The following is a 22,217-nucleotide window of genomic DNA, read 5'->3' as shown; positions in this document are numbered from 1 at the left end:
TATATATATTTTAAAAAACCTTCAATCACTTGCCACTTATTCAATCTTTGCTCCTGCACGGTCAGCAGTGTCTCCTTGAGCAGTGATGGCAAAAAACTGATGCCAAGGTTAGCGAAGTCCAAGAACAGACATGGAGACATGAAGTCGTAAGTCTCAGCTCAAAAATCTCACACCCGTCCCTTTTGTTTTTCATTTTACTATATGCCCTTTTAAAAACTGGAGGTGGCAGCAGTGGCAGATGAGTGCTGGAGTGAGAGAAAATGGTCTCATAGTGCAAATGGACACATCAGAATTCATTCATCTTACCAAACGATCATTTAACACACAAGCAGGAAGTGAGCCAAACTGAACATCCCTCGTTTTAAAGGGGTTTTAAAGGAGGAGGGGAATCAAGGGGGCTTCGTTAACGATATGTCAATCACAGCCAGATCGCCTCAATTTCCACTCTGCAATGGCTAGACTTGCCAGCTTCCGACCCAGACGTTGCCTTGTCTTAGGGCTTTATAAAACATTCTTATGTGTATGGATCACATTGCCTCTGATTAGTGGACAAACGAGGTTGCATCCATCTGACCTTTCACCTTTGATCTTCAGAGCAGTGACTTATGGAGTCGAATAGGAAGCATATTTAGTGAATTAGCATTCATGGTTAATCATGATTTTATTATCACTGAAGGCTATATGATAAACTATATGCTACATGTATTTTGTCAATATTCAATGCACTTAATGCAGAATTCAGAGAAACTGCAGGTGGATGACCCTGGTTACCTTTTTGTGTTCCTGGGAATCGGAAACCTCTATCCTCAAATTCTGCCTCTAAGGCTTAAACATGATGCTGGAGAGGCTAAGAACTTCATACCAAATTTAAATGAGCTCAGTGTGTCTCATTTAAACTGCATCATCCCTGAGTAAAGCAGTGATGTGTATTTATTTTACCCACTCGAGCTCTGGAATTCTCCCAGAATTCTAACTGATCTCCAGATTACAAAAATCAGTTCCCTTGGAGAAAATGGCAGCTTTGAGGGTGGATTCTAGGACATTAGACCCTGCTGAGTTCCCTCCCCTCCCCAGACATAAAAGAATGGGCCACAAGTGTACCGACGGGGTACGTGTAAGTTTTCCCAACAGGGCAAACTGCATTTCTTTTATGCTGGGAAAATGGCCTGGTGGGAAGACCCTTCCCCCATGCACTCTGGCCCTGATCCAAATCAGGGTTTTACATGCCTGCAAATTGTGCTCAAGGGCTAGGTGGGCCAGAGGCACCAGGTGGCGCTACCAGGCATCAGGCAGTCCACAGTTAGGTACAGGTTTGGCAGTCCAGAACACAGCAGGCAGGAGCATGGTCAGGATACTAGCCAAGGTCAGCTTAGCAGTCAGGAGTCCAGTCCACAAGGGAGCAGGCAAAGAGAAGGTCCAGAAACATAGCCAAGGTCAGAATCCAAAACAGCTAGCAGATGCATGGTTAGGGGCAGGGCAAGGACTAAGGCAGGAACAGCCGCTTCCAGGCACGAGGCTCAGGTCACAGGGTGTGGGGAGCAAAGTTGCTTCCACCTTTATTGATGCTCTAACGAGGTGCAGGTGTTGCTTCTGCCTCCGATAGCCTTGCCTCATTTTCTGAGAGCCTCGCCCTGTAGCACTTCTCCTTCTCTCCCACACAGCTGCCTTTGCTTTCTGCTTCCTTTTCTCAGGTGGCCTGGGATGCTCAGGTTTCTCCCTTACTCTGTGGGAGTCTTCATATCCAACAGCCTCCACAGAGGTTCCTGGCTGCTTCTCCTGGGTTTCCTCTGGAGTTACAGCTGTCCTGGCTGGCTCTAGAGTCTACCCTGCTGGCTCTTCCAGCTCCTCATCCTCTGAGGAGGACTCTGGGGCAAGAGGTAAGGTGGCAGGTCGAGGCGACACCCAGAGTGTGGAGCTCCCAGACAAGAACTGGGGTGGACTCATAATCCATGTATCATGTAGACATGCCCCGGAACAGGGGCAAACAGCTCCTAGTTTGGAGCCATTTCTATCCTGCATCTTACATGGGCTTCTCTGGGATCTCCTTGCCAGGTGCAGAAACCAGTTTAGGAATATCAATAGGAAGAGCACATTATTAAATATGCAACAGGAGGACTTCAAGATTGCATTATTTGTCTGAATGCTTGCAGCACAGAAAATAAGCAGACTCTATAATATGATTTATTGTCTCTCTCTCTTTTTTAAAAGTGCCCTACAGCCAGGCTATCCCCTCTGCGGCAAGGTTGAGAGCTTGCCATCCATTACATATGATCAGGATTGCACTGGCAGCTCTTGATCAAGACTAATATAAATGTCGTGTTCAGAATGTGGTTTTTAAAATAACCATTTTTTTAAAAAAAGAAGATATGCACAATATTCTTTGCTTCCAGTTTTTCTGGATAGGATAGCAATACTGGTGTGGTAGGATCCCCTCCCCCTTGAAAAATAGTCCGGAATATTAAACGGCTTTCGATATGTCTCAGTGCTACTGATTGGCCAAGTTGCTGCCCCTTCCAGACGGGATCAGTCACATGGTGATCTCTCTTATCAAGGATCATGTTGGGAATGAGGTGACATCACATTCCTTTGCAAGGGATAGCGCAGTGTAGTGGCTAGTGATTGGGATCTGAGAAATCCAGGCTGAAACCACCAATTGGCCATGTGGCTCACTGGATGACCATGGACAGTCACACACACTCACTATACCTAGTCTACCTCACAGGGTTGTTGTGAGAGCAAAATGGAAGAGGTGAGAACCAAATTCACCACCCCAAGCTCTTTGGAGAAAGGGTGGGATAAATTGTATTTTATTTATGTCATTTATAGTCTGCCTTTCTCAATGAGACCCAAGGTGGATTACATAGTGTGAGTTTAGCGCAGCCAGTATCAAGGACATTTCAATAAACAATGCCACAAGGTAAATAAATGCAAGTTTACCAAGACATAATAGCAAAAATCCAATACAGAGCAGAAGAAATGCTGAAACTGAGCATAAGTAATTCTACGACTGACATTAGACAACATAGAACTACCCAGTAGGGTCATACTGAAAGCAACAGGTAGTACATAGGAGCACGTACTTAAAGCAACAGATAATATGTAAGGTAACATAGTGGTGAAATCTATGGTCCCTAACTCATTAGTGAAGCATCTGAGACCCCCTCCCTACAATACAGCCCTCCTATCTGAGTCAAAACCCTTTTGAATAATTCTGTTTTGCATCATTTGTGGAAAGCCAGGAGAGTGGGGGCTCTCCCTCAGGCCGGCTATTCTATGTGACAGGGTCCACCACACAGAATGTATGTGTATGGAAATTGTGATAAAAAGATACATTTGGCCAATCAGATATGCTCCTCGTGGGAAATGCCAGCAATTCAGGACAACATAAAGAAATTAGTAGGTTTTTATCAAAGTGGAGGATGTTTCATGCTGCCGAAAACATTTGCTGAGTACTTTTCAGTTCAGCTTCATTCAAAAGCTGTTAAAAGATTTTTGTCTGCTAAAAAATAGGAAAGCGAATATATTGACCTTCATCACCAAAAAAAGCCCTTATTGGCCTTCCTTATTTGCTATTAATATTAGTGTGTTTGGAAAAAGAATTCTGTGGGAGGCAGATGGCTGAAAGGAAGGTGTGTGGGATTAGTGGCCATTGCTTTGGGGACATCAGCACATAGGCATGAAAATTTGTGGTGGGTTAGTTTTGGCACTCTGAAGTTTGAGACAGAAGTTAGCCTACAGAATTGGACTCTGAAATACTGCTTGCTTTGGATGGATTGGTCAGCCTCCAGGCAGGACTGGGTACATCTCTGTAAGGATAATTGAATGTGCCGTGTTATCTAAGCCACGGGAACATCTGTACATTGACAGAGGTTTAGTAGTATTGGCTACATTTGAGGGATGTGTATTTATTGCAGGCTTCGGTGAAGCAAAAGAAGAGACCTGTGATTGGAGCTGATTGTTAGATATGAAGGGAGACATTAGAAGAAACGGCTTTTTTGGTGGCTCTTTTTGCAAGACAGGAATTTTCAATGACCACAACGCGGCAGGAAGAAGTGGAAAAAACCATTCAAACGACCACGTAGAGGAAAATTTACATACAGTTGACTGTGAAGGAAGTTAACAGACACAGCAAGCATTGATGGGGACTTCATGGTGTGCTGTAACCAACAACTATACTTTATGATGGATCCAGAGACTGAGATTTCTACTTAGGAATAAATAAGAATCCCTGAAGGCCATTGAATGCAACCAACAGTTATGGAGAGAGGGAGAATTCTCCTTTTAGACCTTGACCTCGATCCAGGCAAAGATAGGACTAAGGCTGCAATTCTCAGCACAGCTTAATTCTGAGAAAATATTCATAAAATCAGTCTGCAAGTGCTGTTAAATGTATATATTTGCTTACTACATTTCTATATTGATTTTCCATGTGGATCAAGGGGGTTTACCATAAGCCCTGAATTATGTGTGCTTAGGGATGAACAGTAGTTACTCAGCAGCAAGGGAAAGGCACTCTGTATATGCTTGGAGGTATTTATGTATATTAATTACATATTACACTCCACATCTATTTGCTTAAAAATGGGAAATAACCAGGGAAGGGAGCAGTCAGTATTGCTAAATGGAAATTGCTATAGGCTGTGTGTGCTACTGGACAAACCCAGGAAATCTTCTGTATTGCAGTGTTTTAAAATGTGTGTGTGTGTGTGTGAGTACTCATAGAAACATAGAAAAATAGAAACATAAAAATTATACACACACACACACACATACCCCCTGACCTGGATAGCCCAGACAAATCCTATCTTGTCAAAGTGTGGACACTAAGCAGGGTCACCCTTGGTTAGTAACTGGATGGGAGACCAGGGCCTCTATGCAGAGGCAGGCAATGGTAAACCACTTCTGTTAATCTTTTGCCTTGAAAACCCCATTGGGGTTGTCATAAAGTCACCTATGATGTGACTGCACTTGCCATCATATAAGCTTGCACCGATGTCCAGTTCCCCCTCCCTCTTCAGATTCCCACTAGGTAATTCCAGAAGGTCCACTTTCTTGTACTCTGGCTGAGTGAGGCAGGCCACTGCACGAGGATCCGGACTCGGGAGAGCTGCCTCCCAAAGGTGCAGGTACTTGGTTCTGGTGAGAACCGTTACGAAAAAAGCCCTGCTTACATGACCCCCAGATATTTTCACTTACGGATGACTGAGAAACCACAACTCCAGTTTTAGCAGAAGAGTGGTGGGGAAAGACTATATGGCTACCTCAGGAATTGCATCTATTGAGAGAGCAAGATACAAATGTTTAGATGTTCAAAAATGAATGGGCAAGTGACTCGTATACTTTATTTTTCTTTGTCTATGCAATGTATGAATTGGCCTTTCTAAAAACTATGACTCACCCCTTGAACATGTCAGCAAAACAATTGATAATGGTCATCAGGCAATGATCAGGCAAATGGGTCCTTAGTCAATGACGTGGCAGTGGGCACAAAACATTGTTTTCTCCAGACATGATTGCTTGGCAGACCAGATGCATCTGCCCACATCAAATCAGGGCATGCTCAATGGGCCTGCATCACACAGTTCTCTGGAGTGTGCCGTCCCGTTGGAAAGATGGAAGCAATCGCTTGTATAACACAAAAAGCCTAACACCTCATGGGCCTCTTATTATATGACAGGTCCCCTTTCTCTTCATGTATCCTGTCCCCTTGAATGGTTCTTCTCTTGCTCTGAATATCAAGGCATAGAGGAATATGACCTTACTTATGCTCAGAAGCAGGCAGTCTACAAAATCTTGGTCTCCTGGACTACACTAAGGACATGGTAGTAAAGAGTCCAGTAGCACCTTTAAGACTAACCAACTTCATTGTAGCATAAGCTTTTGAGAGCCATAGCTCTCTTTGTCCGATGCATGCGTCTTTGTCAGATGCATGCATCTGACGAAGAGAGCTATGGCCCTCGAAAGCTTATGCTACAATGAAGTTGGTTAGTCTTAAAGGTGCTACTGGACTCTATTTTGCTACTACAGACTAACACGGCTAACTCCTCTGGATCTATGACTAAGGACATGCAGGATGTTAACAGGACTGGCATTTACCCACCCCATCATTTCTCTTCAGGGCTATTAGGTGGTAGATGATGATATTTCCTCCCAGGACGTACTGGGAAGTGGTGTTGAGGTAATCGGACTCTTTTTGTTCCTTATGTTATTGTTGCTTTTGGTTTCATTTTGATGAGTTTTCAATGCTGCTTGCAATTCTATTGTTTCCTTTTATACCATTCATATGTCTTTTACGCACATGCCGTGTCTTTTATGCTGTTTATACATTGTACACTGTTCATACACAATAGATGCAAAAATAACATTGAATGATGCTTTAGTTTTAACAGGAAAAATCTGGCATGGGGAAAGAGAAAGTGGCTCAGAAATAAAGGCTTGTAAGCTCACAATAGAGAGCACAAATCAAAATGGGATGATTGAATTGAACCAAGCAGGTTTCAAAATTTGGTCTCAACCCTCCTGATAACTGATGTTCTTCTTTCTCTCTCCATCTCCATGTAACTCTGTGGCACAACTCACCAACCTAGACCTTCTATTCTGCATCATGCAAACACCATCCTTTAATCAGTTGTAACCTGACCACGAATGGTTGTAACCTGACCATCTAATGGTTAATTCTTGTGGTCCTGGAACAGCTCAAAAGCTTCTAAAAGTATCATATTTACTTGAAAGGAAGATGACCCCAAATTCAAGATTATCCCCCTAAAAGTTTATACACAAAAAAATTACTATCAGGCAGAAGTGTAACTTGTAGGTGAATATAAGATAGCCCTTTCTCTTTATTTGGTGGCATACCTGGGGAAAGAAAGCCTAGTCTTGCATTTGAGTAATTAAAGTATGCCCCCGCCCCGAGTCCATACAAGACCTGCTTATGGAAGATCAGTGTACCAAGGGAGAGAAATATACATGCGTAACATTTGAGATGAGACAATGTCAAAGATGAAATTTTGCAGCAGTCTCTAAAATTGCAGTATAAGCCAAGGGTTAACAATCTTGAATTTTAACCCTAAGAATTAGTCTTGGAAAAATCTGCTTCGTTAGAAATATGTTACCGCTATATAATGGCCTCCTGATTGATAAGCCCCAGAACTCCCTTAGCAGGCAGTCCTTTAAGCACTAATCCTTCATTTGGGTTCTAACAGCGGGATGGGTTCCTCCTTTCTAGCCGGGCCATCAATTTTTTACCTGCCAATACAGTTTGATGAGTTTGCTGGTATGCTGGTCACTCCCTCCTGTCAGCCAGTACATGTAGTCAGCAACCATGGCGCTCCTAGTGCCAAGAACAAAATGTGCAAGTGAAATGACTGAGGAGTAGAAAGAAAGCTGGTAAAAGTACAAGGATGAGATGCTCGCAACACAAAAATGTGAGTCTTGTACTGAAACTGTGCAGCCCCAGGTCTGCCACTGATAATCCATGGGCACGATCCAACCACCGAAGATGTCTGCCTCACCACCACCAGCTTGCCCCTCTTCAGAGAAAAAGGGAAAAGTAGCTGAATCAAAGAAACCAGCAGTCTGGCCAATCAGCTGCATGGGTGTCTTGCCCCACCAATCTACACTCTTCTATGAAAGAGCTCCTTAGTTCTTGACCATAGACTATGGCATCATAGCAAATGCCGCTATATATATTTATGAATATACATAATTATAATCTGCAGAGCTCATAACATTCAACTGAAATATCTAGGGAGCTGTTTTATTAGGTAAAAGAAGTGCAGGGGAGAAAATGACCTGCAAAGTTCCCCCCCCTCCAGGAGTTGATAGGTTTTTCTATTTTTATTGTGTGCAAATATTTAATGGTCGCTCAAAAATGTTTTATTCTGGCTCGCTTTAAAGTATTTATGGACTTCCACGGGTTATATACAGTCAAATTTTTTTCCAGGACAGCGGTGGAATGCATGATAGAGTATATAGCTGGTGTTGGAGAATATCTCAATCTGTGGCAAAGTCAAACATAGTTCACCTTTGATTAAATTATGCTTATCTTTAGAGGGTGAGGATGGGAGAGGCAGTATTCTCTCTGTAACTAATTGAATATGCTTTAGTACTCAGACTGTTTGTAACAACCACATTTCTTCAGTTAGACTGGGAGGATATTAAAAACTATTGTACAATGGATATTAATGCAGACTTTAACAGACTTTAGAAAATCAGTTAGCTTTTTATGGCTGCTCCTCCAACACCCCTCTTGATTTCCTTCCCTCTGGAGATTCCAAATCCAATTAAATGCAACTAGATGTAATTCCAAATTGTCACTTTAGTCAATTAAACATATAATAATCTTGTGCGCCTAATTACTAGCACAAAAGTTTGTTTGTTGATGCATTCCTATCAGTGTTTACTTGCCGTCACCCCTCTCTCCCCGTTACCGCCAATATATTTATTGCTCTTTGACATTACTGTAAATTGAATTTGGAATTCTTTCCCCAGTTACATGTGCTGTAAAAGCCTAATCCCGGGCTGGTAGTAATACCATTTTAAAACATGTTTTCAGAGACTGCATTATGTTCTTAATGAGATATGGCCGAATGAAAATAAAGGAAACAGAGGATTTACATAACAAACATTTCAGAGTGAGGAAAAAGCGCTATGATATTCCATATTAGGCGTGGCAAGAAAGAAATCCTGTCTTGTACAGATGCCTGTAGTTCTTGGATTTCACTAGGAGGGCAACCAAGGGCGGGGCTCAATGTTTGCTGGACTGAGTGCCAAAGATGTTCCCAGCTCTCAGGCACACTGAGGGAAAAAGTCCCAGCAACCCTGATGAACCCAAGATCACTTTAAGGATATGAAATTAAAAGTGATGGAGTATAATTTTTGCTGTCATGAACATTACAAACAGGAAACAAAAGCACACAGCACCAGAGCTTTCATGGACTGTACAACTCTTACAATATTAACATAAAATGGCTCCTGCTTCTGCTCCATGTTTGTGGTTCCTCAGAATTGCTTCCCTTCATGCAAACTCTCATGGTACACTTTAGTTCCTACTTGGTATTATTACATGGACCATCAACTAGGGCCAAAATACACCTGACAGTTCTTAAAACAGTACAACTTTGGTGAGTTTACATAGCAACATACATTTCTAGATCACCATTATCTGTTCCTTTCTTCTACTCATAGACTTCTATGTTCAAAGTTGAACTTTATGAAAACAATCTCATAAAATTCCAGAGGGCAGTTTTGATACTTCTACTTGTGTTAATATACAACTAGGAATACCAGAGATATTTCAGGGAAAGGTGAGTACTATGAGCAGGTAAGACCTTGTGCTTGTTCCATATTAGTAGCTGTCATAGATTTCCCAGAAGAAAATAGTTGGCCCAGAGTTTATTGGGGTATCTGGTCCAAGTGGCCCCCCCCAAAAATCCACTAGCACAATTGTTAATTTCCCCCCACTTTTTAACAATTGTTAAATTTTTAATTTCCCCCCACTTTTCTTAATTTTTGAAAAGCCATGCTCCTTGAATAAATAGCTTCCACACTGGACTTTGCTCATGGACCTGTCCCAAACTGCCACATTCCACTCTCACATTTGACAAAATTTATTAGACTCCATCCCCAAATCCAGAAAAATGTTGGTCTTAAGCACTAGACTCAGTAGGTCCAATTCCCTGGCTATCCGGCCGGATAAGTACTGGGCTTTCTATCCCTGAAGGCTCTGCTGCCCGGCTTCATTCAAACATTTTTATTTCAAGAATTGGCAAGAGACTGGAATAAAGTGGAAAGGTTTTGTGCTGTATGGAAGCAAATAAAATACTGGACCACTGCAGTTACATCCTCAACTGGGGTTGGTTTATGCGGGCATGATAATTTACGTGTGCGGCTGAGCCATCAGAGATCTAACACCACAGAATGGATCTTCATGACACCTCTAGTACAATATTTTCAAGTTGACCGACCATTCCTGGTCCGTGACCACATCTCACCACTCAACATAAGGGCTTGAAGAGGCACTGTGACAAAAAAGTCTAGCTGGTAAACATGTTTTTGGGGCTGTATGGCTTCCTAGAAGAACCTCTGCTTTGCATGCAGAAAGTTCCAGGTGCCATCTTGGGCACCTTGAGTTAAAAGGACCAGGCAGTAGGTGATGGAAATGACCTTTGCTTGAGAGCCTGGAAAACTGCTGCCAGTCTGAGCAGTCAATACTGACCTTGACAGAATGATAGGCTGATTCAATATAAGGCGGCTTCATCTGTTCACATATCTGTGTTCACTTATCTACATGTGGTCAATTACTCTGTGATGACCTGGCATACTTGCCCCAAGCATCTGTGTAAGAATGTTCAGTTTTGCTTTATGAATGTTGGGTTTGCCATCTGTGAATGCTCAGGGTTAAGCTGAGACTGTCCTTGTGAATAGCCTGGTCTTGGCAAAACATTTCCTTCACTTTCTCCATTCCAAGCTGATAATAAAGACAACCCAAGAGGCAGCATGGGTGGGGTGACAGTACCTAGGCAATAGGGACTCTCAGAATTTATTATTAGGTTCCAGTCTTTCCCCTTCCCTTCCTGATGAATGTACAGTGGGAGTGGTTTGGGGACAGGTGGGTAGAAGAAGCTCTCCCTGAGGAGGGGACAAGCATTCTGGAAGGGGGACAGACGTCACGTGCTTGAGATACAGAGACATGCTAGAGACATTGTGGGGGACTTTGAAGGAGACACACAGAGGCACAAGATCAAGGGGAGTGACTGACCAGATGGAGAAAGAATGTAGAACCAAGATGAACACAGCCTGAACAATAATCCTGCAACCATTAAGTTATTTCTGCCCATCTCTTTGACATCACGGAGATAAGTCCGAGACCTAGAGGATGAGGATAGCATTTATACCTGTTTGATTCCCTCCCCCATCCATGCTCAGAAGCGGCAGTCATTTTCTGTTTTCTTTTTCTTGTTGTATCCACTGATGGTTTATGTGCTGAAATTGGAATTCTTTAGTTTAGTCTTTAGAACCATGGACAGAGCCTCATGCTTCGGTTCATGCTTATCAATGTACAAGGGTAGAAAAGAGCAAGAGTCCAGGTATCTGAAGAAGTGAGCTGTGGCTCATGAAAGCTCATACCCTAACACAAATGTTGCTAGTCATATAGGTGCTACTGGACTCTGGCTCTTTTCTACTGCTACAGACAGGCTAATATGGCTACCCATCTTGATCTGTCTCAATGTATAAGAGAGAAATGGAGAGAGCCCGCCTAGTTGGAAATGTCTTTAAACAAGTCAGATTTCCAAAATTTCCCCCTCCCTTCATGGTGGTTGACATAGGGATGGAATTCTTATTCTGAACAAATGGTTTGATTGTAGGCTGTCAGACTGCAATACTTCTAGTGGCCTGCTGGCCACAGCAGAGAGGAAATGTGAAAGGGAATGAGTGGGATAAAGCTGGAGAGGTGAGCTCCTCATTGTGGCCTGGCAGCTGGAGATTCAGGCCAGCTGAGTAAAGCCCTCATTCTCTGAGGTAAAAACAAGGTCTTGTTGGGTCATTTTACCTCATACTCCTGCATACAAACAAAGTCCCTGCATGTGGAACAAAGATCAGAGAGAGGACTATGCTAGAACATTTCGCCCCTACAAAAGGGGTGGTGGTGGTTATATGGAGTATCCCCACTGGAAGTCTGGGGTGATTCAGCCCTAATGCCCCCTCTATGAGCACTAGTTCACACAATCCACTTGAACTGTTGGATTTGACCTGGTAGGCAATTTGAGCAGCTGCTCTTTTCCATAACGTTTAGTACAACTACAGAAGTTCTTACATTCTTAAGAGTTCACTATGCCTTTTAATTTCCTTATGCCGTAATGGACACAACAAGCAACTCATGGTCTGGCACCTACCTTATACCCACAGATTTTGATTAGCATTCCCTGGAATGAGGTCCTCAGCTCTAACACATCTGCCTCATCCAGGATACAGGGACGGCTGATAACATTCAACATAATCACATTCGATTTATATACCACCCTTCAGGACAACTTACTGCCCACTCAAAACAGTTTACGAAGTATGTTATTATTATCCTCACAACAATCACCCTGTGAGGTGGGTGAGGCTGAGAGAGCGCCTAGAAGCTGTGACTGGCCCAAGGTCACCGAGCTGGCTTCAAACAGAGAAGTGGGGAATCAAACCCAGTTCTCCAGATTGGAGTCCTGCTGCCCTTAACCACTACACCAAACTGGCTCTCAAACTAAAGCTTGCCAAGTTGTAAGGAAGCTGCAGAGTGTGGCTTGATCCTTTAATGGCTTGCCATTGGCCAAGCAAAACTAGTTAGGGTGGCATGAGCTGGTGGTTTCCTTCCCACTCTCTGCGACTGGCAGAGTAGCTGGAAACCTTTCACTGGTTTGACTGAGCTGGCATTATTTTAGAAGAATGCTAGAAGCACGCCACCATTGCTTCTAGCTTTGCTACAGATGCTGTCATATACTACAAAACCAGCTGGAGTTTTCAGAGATTAAATTTTGCCAGCCTATCATCATCTCTTTCTTCCAGTGTCTGTGGTGGAAAATGCCGTGCTTTTGGCACTGCCGAATGGCTGTTTCACTGGCCAAGTGAAATTATTCGGGGAGGTGGAAGCTGGTCGGTCGGCTTCCCAATCTCTGCTGTTGACAGCATTGGCGGCAGTCTTTCATCTGCTTGGACAATCTGTAAAAGTGACAGACTCCCCCACACCCTCTTTCCTGTGGATAACAAAGGCAGCCTGTTCCCAAGGCTCAGAAAGGAAATATGCATGATAGAAAAAACGTTTGCTGTATCTGATCGTGGTAGCTTTCCATCAAGTTTCTTCTTCTCCTTCTGTTACATTTCCCTTCCAGTAGCCAATAATGGGGAGGGGCAGATGGACAAATGTACAAAGCTGTGACGTCAGGACACGAAGTAAGGAGTGTTACACATTATGGAAGGAGAAGGAGAATGCTACTCAGAGTTGCTGTTTTGGAGGCGGATTCTTGTTTCCTGTCATTTCCAATTCCACCTCGCCTGGGGCTTCTAGTCTGCAAGGATGGATAACGGAGCTGGATCCATGCGAGTCCCTTCGGTCACAATTTAGCGGAGTCGAGAGAGACCGTTGCTGTGTAAGTGGACTCTGAATCGCCTCTTAAATAACTCACCTGAGATCACAATGGAAATTTCTCAGCTTTGGACAAGACATGCATTGGCTATATGCTCTGTCCATTTTTCTAACGAGGATTATTGGCAAAACAGTCATTTGGATGCTTCCATAATTTGTAGAGAGTGCATGTGTGGAAAGGGCAACAAGGTATGACATCAAGCATGCAGTCCCCTTTGAAATGAATGGAAGCAGCAGAGGAGCACATGAATCTCCTAGGGAAAAGGGCTGAGTAACCACTGTGTGCGTGTATCTGTTGGGTATATCTACCCCAGTAACTTAAAGAGGTCTAATCAGGTTCAATTCCATTAAGAATCCTTGGAGGGAAGGGCTTGGGATCTCTAACAGAGAGTTCTCAGTACCATCTCTAGAAAGAGCCCACTGGATTCTCAGGACAAAATAGAAAAAGTTGAGTAAGTATTATATTTGATAAATGGAATTATATCCAAATTCCCAAAAAGACAAGAAACCTATTTCCAAATTATTAGCAGTGGGTCATTTGATGATTGCTGCCTTTTGGTCAGATCTAATTGGACCTTCTTTGGACCTTCTTTGCATTAGAAACTTTGGGAGATTTGTGTTTTGGAGAAAATTGTGCACAATCCCTTTTTCTGTAGCTTGCATCATAGTGTGCAACAGAGCAGTTATGAAGAAATCTGGAATCCTTGGAAACCTAGTCAGTTTCACCTCTCTAGAGCTGGCAGAGATGGCTCCTCAGAGGGTTTGTTTATTTCAACTCCCAGAAGGCTCTGTCAATTTCACCTCCCCTTTGGGGAGGCAAAGATGTAATAAACAAACCCTCTGAGGAGCCATCTCTGCCTGCTCTAGAGAGGTGAAACTGACAGAGCCTTGACTCTGTCTTTCTAAACTACGATTCCCGGGTAACACTGTGTCTTCCTTCACTTGAGTATCCGCGTGTAAGAGATCTCATGTAGAGAGACTCTCACTGCAGAGTAGGATGAGCTGAGAGACGAGGGGATGGCTCCTACCCCTATCCTATCATTCTGCTAAGCAAAGTTTGAAACCTACCTCCAGCCTAAGGAGCCTTCCTCCAACTTAAGAGCTACTTAAGTTGAAGGGAGAGACTTCTAAGTTGGAGGAAGGCTTCTTGGAGGATGGTTGGATCCACTGTGGTGAGTGGACTAAGGACACCCAGTGGACTTCATAACTATCTAGGAATGTGAGCGGATGGGTCAACTCATCAAAGTTCAAATCAGAAGGCACATGGCTTCGGAGAACTCTCAGGGGAAAAAAGCTTTTCTGAGAATTCTTAAAGTCACTTGAAATTTGCCAAGCTTTCTTCAGGAGTCCCCAGGCCCACTTCTTGCAAGTGTCTAATTACTCCCCTCCCCACAGCTCACTTACCTGTTGAGGTTGTGGCTGCTGCAGTGATGTTTCATTGTCCCTGGATGTCTCCCTCTCCATCCCCAATCCCTTGAAGGCTGTTTCAGCAAAGTCTGAGGCTCTAAGAACTATATTTCCAGTGCCTCAACACTGTGAAAATTGTCTTTAGTGCTGCAGAGAGGAAAAGAAGGGAGATACAGACAGGGATAGAAGGGACTTTTCTGTTCTATTACTTGTCCATCTTCCTGCAGTTCCACAGTTAGCGGTGAAGACACACAGAGGGAAAGGACAGGAGGAAATAGGTAGGAAGAAGGGTAATAGGCACAGTAGTTCATGGTTCTAATGGTTTCCTTTTTATTGAAGGCTAATATTACAAAGTCTTGACTTGGATGGTCCAGGCTAACCTGATCTTGTCAAATCAGAGAGCCAAACTACAAGTGACGCCTTACACAGGTTGGACACTTGTCAGCTTCCCTCAAGTTTTGATGGGAAATGTAGGTGCCCTGGTTTTACAGCTTGGCTCTCCATTACAGCTGCAAGACCAGGATGCCTACATTTCCCATCAAAACTTGAGGGAAGCCGACTAGTGTCCAACCTGTGTAAGATGTCACTTGTAGTTTGGCTCTCAGAAACGAAGCAAGGTTAGTACAAGCAACAGTACAAGGTTAGTACAAGGTCAGTACAAGGATGTCCAGGGTGGTTACACAGAGGCAGGCACTGGCATACCACCTGTTGCCTTGAAAACCCTAGGGGGGACCCCATGGATGCATCTTGATGGCACTTTACTCACTCAGCATTACAAATCGATGTGTGTCTTCCAAGCCTAGGGAATACAAACTCATATTGCTACTACCCCCTGGTCTTAGTTAAGCGTGCTTTTCATGTCCCTGTACTTGCTCTCCATTCCATTGCTAGCCAATTCCACATAAAAGGTCTCGGTTGATCCACCCCTCCAAGCACACAGAGATGCCAACTTGTAACAATTCATGCTGAAAGATAATGTGTTCACAAAGTCTAGAATGGCTTCCGAGCATATTGCACCCATGAAAACTGAATCTCAGGGAGAAGCCTTCCAGAGGCAGCTCTTCAGGGAAATGTTCAGCCTTAAAGATCTCCTTCAAGTCATATGTTGCCATTAATGAGGGGCAGGCGATTGTGCAATGTAAGGGGAGTGACGAGGAAGCAAAATCCGAGCGGAAGATAATGGGATTTGGATTTTATTTGTGGCATCTGGCCACTGGGTGGAGTAAAACCATAGGACATTACAACTGAATGACAGAACTGCAAGTCCTTCACTTTGTCTTCTTTAGCTCTGCTGCAGACATTTATGGGATATATACTTTTAGAGTCAAAGGAGTTCCTATTTTCTCGGAAGGGCTGCCGCTGATTTGCCTTTGGTAAAAATCTGTGTCATGAAGAACAACTGAACTTTATCTGTAACGTCAGAACTGTAACAACCACAGCCATTAAAACTAAAATGGTCTTGCATCTGACAAAAGTGGCGTGAGCCCATGAAAGCTCTCACCAAAATTACTTTAAGGTGCCAAGAGCCTTTTTTGGTTGTTTTTACTGCAACAGACCCAACATGGTTATCTCTTTAGGAGTTAACTAAAACTGTGCATTTAGCACCCGAAACAACTTTACCAAACATAACAAGAATTTGCACCGACAATTGATGACGAACATGTAACTTGCAAACCCCTACGATGAAGCTTCAGGGCCTGGTTCATGCAAGTGTCCATGGATGAGGTGAGCAGATGCCAGGTGACTGTAGTGGCTATCAGTAAACTGCGTGACCTGATCATTGCCGCCTGTGTCCTGCAAGTTTCTAGGAAGGATTGCTGTGATCCGTTCTACATGGAGTTGCCTTTGGAAATGGCTCAGAAGCTACTACAGGCAGCCTGCCAGTTGATTAATCCTGCCATAGCACAGCTACACCAGCTGCCTATCTATTTCCAGATGCACTTTAAAAATACTGGTGATTAACTTTGGAATCCATGGTGGACGTCTGCCGTTTGAACGCCCCATCCTTCAGATTCCTGCAGGTGTGGCTTAGCTTCAAGTCATTTGTGCTCATGAACCAAAATCTGCCAGTGCTGGCTTTCCTCCTCATGGCACCTATTTCAGCATCTCGAGGGATTCCTGCCAGGCAGGGCTTTTTTTCAGGGGGAACGCGGGGGAACAGAGTTCTGGAACCTCTTGAAAATGGTCACATGGCTGGTGGCCCCGCCCCCTGATCTCCAGACAGAGGAGAGTTTAGATTGCCTTCCGCGCGGAGATCAGGGGGCAGGGCCACCAGCCATGTGACTATTTTCTCCGAGGCAACCCAATGAGTTCCACCACCTCTTTCCCCAGAAAAAAAGCCCTGCTGCCAGGCCACATGAACTGTATGCCTTTTGTCATTTTTTTTTTTAAATTACAAAAGCACTTATGGACTGCTGCTGTTTTGTCATATTTTGTAATTACTAATATTATTGGGGTTTAAAATTGTTGCCTTGCTTTTATTTTAAAGTGTTTCTATTACCCGCATTTCTTCCCTTTTCTGTATACTGCACTGGTCAATTTTTAAAAGCAGTTGAGACGTTTTCATGAATAAATATACAGGTATGAAGAATTTTGTTGTTGACGTGTATGAACGGTACATTTTTTAAGTAAAAAGCACAAACACACATATGCACATAGAGGATGCAAATAGCCCCAGCTCTGGGAACACATTTAAACACACAATCCCTAGGGTTGCCAACCTTCAGGTGGGTCCTAGACTTCTCCCAGAATTACAAGTGATCTCCAACCTACAGATCAGTTCTTCTGGAGATATGGCTGCCAACCACCAGGGGGTGCCAGGAGATCTCCCAGAATTACATCTGATCTCTAGACTTCAGAGATCAATTGCCCTAGAAGGAAATGGCAGCTTCATAATAATAATACTGACAACAACAACTTTTGATTTATATATCACCCTTCAGGACAACTTAATGCTACACTCAGAGTGGTTTACAAAGTATGTCATTATTATCCTCAGGACAATCACCCTGTGAGGTGGGTAGGGCTGAGAGAGCTCTGAGTGAGCTGTGGCTGATCCAAAGTCACCCAGCTGGCTTCAAGCGGAGGAGTAGCGAATCAAACCTGGTTCGCTCTTAACCAATACACCAAACTGGGAGTTCTATGGCATCACATCCCCAATGAGTTTCCTCTCCTCCCCAAACTCCATCCTCTCCAGCGCTGCCCCCAGGTCTCCAGGAATTTCCTAGCCCTGGAGTCTGGTGTCCATATTGGTGTGGTAGGGCTAGGGTTGACAACTCGGGGTTGGGAAATTCCTGGAGACTTGGGGGGGGGGGGCAAAGCATGGGGAGAGTGCACTTTGGGGAGTGGCAGGACTTTAGCAGGGTACAGTACATAGGGACCGCCCTCTAAAGCAGCCATTTTCCCCAAGGGGGACAGATCTCGGTCGCCTGGAGAGAGAATTCTGAGAGAACTGCAGGCCCCACCTTCAGGTTAGCTAGGCCCCCCTGGAAATTGTTCTACATGTATTATAAGCCTGTGATCTCTCTACTGGATCTCTGTGTGTGGGATGGGTTGTAACTGGGAGAGTGGTTAACCGGGCTAAACTCTGAATACTCATGGATGGGATGGTGAATGCTCATTTTCTCATGGAAATTACCAATCATGGTAGGCCAGAAGCCCGACCAGTCCTTCCCATATCTGCTGCTCAATTTACTCTTCCCTGTGACTTAATGCTGTAGTAATATATTCCTGGCTGACTTGAACTCTCTTTGCAACCTGACGGCTCTGAACCTTTATCACATAAAAAGAAGCCATCAAGAAGCGGCACAAGGCAGCCACACAAGGGCCTGAGCATGCTGTTTCAGTAATGCGCGTATTCCCAGGTGACTCGGGCAGCGTGGGGCTAGGCAGGATAAATAAATCTCCTGCAGGCACTAGAACATTAACTGCCAGGCCAGAGTCCCCCCCCCTCCCTGCAAGCTTTTTCTACAGTGGCTGCCATTAAAACAGAAAGCCATCTCAGAGTAATAAGTAGCAACGTTTCTATTCCAAAAGTGCAGTGTCGCAGCGAGAGCAACACAGCGCAGGACCGACCACCACCGCCACAGGGAAAAAGCTCCTTTAAGGACGACAGTCATTGCGCTGCACAAGAAAGACATTGTCTGCTCCGAAGTGATGCTTAATAGACAGATTGGAAAGGAGAAAACATGAAGGGAAGGAGCAATCAGAGAGTCTTTAAAAAATCAGGTATTGAGAGGAAATATGGCCTGGCTTTTTGAGCGCCCAAGTCAAAAAAGTCACTTTACGCAGATAGTCATGCAGAGACGCAGCCACCACTGTTTTTCCGTGCTCCTGGTTGGACGGTTGTTGCCATTTGAACAGAAAAAGACTGGCTTGGGTGTTTTTTTTAAAAAAAATCAAACAGGCCTATTGCCACAAAAGGAGAAGGCTTTTTAAAAAATGGCTGAACACCACAGTAAATGAAGAGATAGCTTTTCTGCTAGGCTCTCCTTAGAGATTCATGAAAAACATAGCATTTTGCCAAGGGCCTTGGCAAAGAATCCTGGGCCTTGCCCCAAACTTAGGGGGAAAAAAGTGGATTCCCTCAAACCCACAACCCCCCCCCCCCCCGCCCTGGTTTTTACCCCTTGTCTTCACAACCAGACCTACTCTGGGTGTCTCCAGGTAGCAGGATTTTTTATTCCAAGTAAGCAACCTTAGTTGGGTGCTACGACCATTCAAAACCCTCAGAAGTACCCAGCAAAGGGCAGCATTGTTTCTTCTGAAGATTCATTTCTGCTGTTCCTGCCACAGTTCTGCTTTTTAAAAAAAAATACCTTGCTTTTCTCCCCAATGGCGACTCAAAGCAGCTTACAACATTGATCTCCCCTCTTCCATTTTATCCTCACAGTTCTCTTCTTCGCCCTTAGCTGTGTGAGCCAGTATCCAAGTTATCTCATCCGACCCCTGATTTTTTTTTTTTGATGAACCGTACTGTAGCTCCAAAGGCAGACTGGCCATTTAACTTACAGGCAAAGTTCCTGGTGGGTTGTTACCTTAGTCAGCCACTGGTAGCCAAGAACAAGCAGAGTCAAGCCTAGCACCTCTGCCAGTGCCTCAGGGGCTACTCGCCACAGAGCATTCAGTGGCAATGAATTGGTATCTGCCCTCAGTTGACTCTTCCTGTCACCAGTTTTCCGGAGGAAGCAGTGCGCGAGCAAAGGTCCTTGGGGAGGGGCTGTGGTCCTAGGTTCAATCCTCAGCACCTCCAGTTTAAAGAATCAGGTAGTAGGTGATGTGAAAGACCTCCCCCTGAGACCCTGGAGAGCAGCTGCAAATCTAAGTAGATCATTGTGACCTTGACGGACCAATGGTTTCATTCAGTATAAGGCAGTTTCACCTGTCTATTGTTGGTGCTGCTGAGTTGAATGGATCCTGTAGCTCTGGCTTTTATAGCTGCTCGGACTACTCAGTTTGGTTTGCGCCAGGGCCATTTTGACATCTTAGCCCACCCCTGTGTACCTCTTCAGGCTGCAGGTGGTAGGCATGATTTATGGATCTCCTGTACAGCCCTCCATCCCTTCTCATCAAAAACCAGCATGTCTGTGAGAAGGCTAAGCTAGAACCCGCCTCCTTACATCTATATGAATGGAAAAATGTTCAGTAAAGTGAGCCTCCGTAAATCTGAAATAATACATCCTGAACACCAGAACTAGGGCTCCTGTCATACTGTGTTTTCAAGGGTCGGTGGTGGAAAATTGGAGAACGAAATGGAGCAATGGGGATTGACTTTATATTGGCAAAACTGGTGATATTAGGTCAAAATATGTGTAACTAGCAGGGACTGAAATTTCGTCTTGGTGGCAATCTTATAGTTTATGGATGTGTCGCCATCTCCATTGAGGAAATAAATTGTGCTAATAGCCATAACATATTGTTTAGTTTTGTCAAAAGATTAATTAGTAACTGATCCAAGCTTCAACACTTGGCCCAGCTCTGTTTGAGTCAACTGTTATTTCTGTGCTAAAAAAAAATCCTGGACCCAGTGGAAACCTAACAAGTCTTGCATAGAAATAGCAGCTGGTGCACTGACATCATTGTACTGGTGTCAAATTAAATAACAAGCACTGTGGAGGGTTTTAGCAGGCCCTAAAGGAGCTTTCTTAGATCTTGTTTGGAATGTAGGATCCTTTTGGAACACCTCCCTGGGGACTATGGAAGTGTGTGTGTGTTATGTGCCATCAAGTCGCTTCCGACTTATAGCGACCCAATGAATGAAAGACCTCTCAAATGTCCTATCATTAACAGACTTGCTCAGATCTGTTAATGATAGGACGTTTTGGAGGTCTTTCATTCATAGGGTCAACATAAGTTGGAAGTGACTTGATGGCACAAAACACACACACTTCCATAAAAAACTAAGCTAATACGCCTAGGAGTCCCATTCCCCTGGTGGGAGATGCTCCCCCCTCCACATCTATTGCCCACCGCTGCTCAGAGCAATGGTGAGAGAATTTTTTTTAAAAAAAACTTGAGCATTCCATGTGGTGTCAAATCACTTCTGGTAAAAGACCCAGACATGGCTGAAAAGTCTATAGTAAAATTTATGTATGGTTTTACCATAGAGTTTACAGTGATTCCTAGGATCATTTTCAGTTTTTTTTTACTAGAATTGATGTGACACAGCAACTGGCATCACAGTCCTCCTATATTCCTGCCCACAGCCCTCCTGCTGGTTTCTAGGACCTGCTTGGCAACTCCACATATTCCACAAGCAGTTCTTAGCTCTACATTTGTAGAAAATGGATACTTTGCTTCCTTCCCTTTCTCTACTGATTAGACTGATGTCATCATTTGTCCCTGCTCTCTCCAGCTTCACAGCTCCAGAGGGAACTTTTAAAACTTCTCAGCTAGCATGAAACACTTCAAAAGTCTGTTTTGGGAAAGTCAAGGCTCAGGTTTTAATGAGATCACAGACGCTTTGCATCCATAAGATCTCAAGATTCAGTCAAACAGGTAACAGGACTGCGAAGAACTTCTGCCTGAGCAGACAATACTGGGCAAGATGATCTTGCGCCGTATAAAGCAATATACACGAGGGGAGAAAGGTGATTCTAATTTTTATAGAATTGTAACAGATAAACAAATAACAATTTATGGCTGCCAACACAGGTGTGGAAAATTCCTGGAGATTTAGAGGCAGTGAAGTTTGGAGAGGGGAGGAGTTCTGTGAGGAGGTGATGTCAATCTAGGACTTCGATTGATCTTAGACTTTATGGTATACCATAGAGTTTGCCCTCTGAGCTGCCATTTCATCCAGGGGAACTGATTGCTGCCGTCTGGAGACAAGTTGTAATTCCAGGAGAGCTCCAGACCCTGTGGACCCTGTTTCTCTAGCTGAGAGTCCAGGGGATCCATGCGATTGTTCTATGAGCTCTAGTTGCCCAGTGTAGCCATAGTGCCCAAAATGTGACTTGTGCACTGGTCGATCCATTGCCTTTTTTTGGGAGGCAATCTGTTGTTGGCATATTTGATTTTTACTATCCCAGTGGTGGTGGGGGGGGGGGGGAGGAATAACATATGGGCATATTTATTCTGGGTCAGTGGAGCTGACCTTCCTGTTGTCTTCATACATCTCAGGGTGAACAGAGTTCTGATACAACAAGAACCAACCCAGATTCCTCTCAGCTTTGCAAATGGATTGGTA

General features: G+C 44.1%; 1 protein-coding gene across 1 annotated transcript in view; it reads right to left on the bottom strand.

Moving 5' to 3' along the window:
• Positions 1 to 22,217, bottom strand: part of SPATA16 (spermatogenesis associated 16) — a 183,403-nt gene that overhangs the window by 65,670 nt on the left and 95,516 nt on the right. Inside the window, exon 4 of the mRNA XM_054983481.1 lies at positions 7,246 to 7,330. Coding sequence (XP_054839456.1) covers positions 7,246 to 7,330 — 85 coding nt within the window. The remainder of the gene's footprint in view (positions 1 to 7,245; positions 7,331 to 22,217) is intronic.

The sequence above is a fragment of the Eublepharis macularius genome, chromosome 6 (genome assembly GCF_028583425.1).
Source record: "Eublepharis macularius isolate TG4126 chromosome 6, MPM_Emac_v1.0, whole genome shotgun sequence".
In the NCBI taxonomy this organism is placed as follows: domain Eukaryota; kingdom Metazoa; phylum Chordata; class Lepidosauria; order Squamata; family Eublepharidae; genus Eublepharis; species Eublepharis macularius.
Note: the sequence above shows the minus strand (reverse complement) of the source record. Positions and strands in the feature narration are given on the sequence as shown.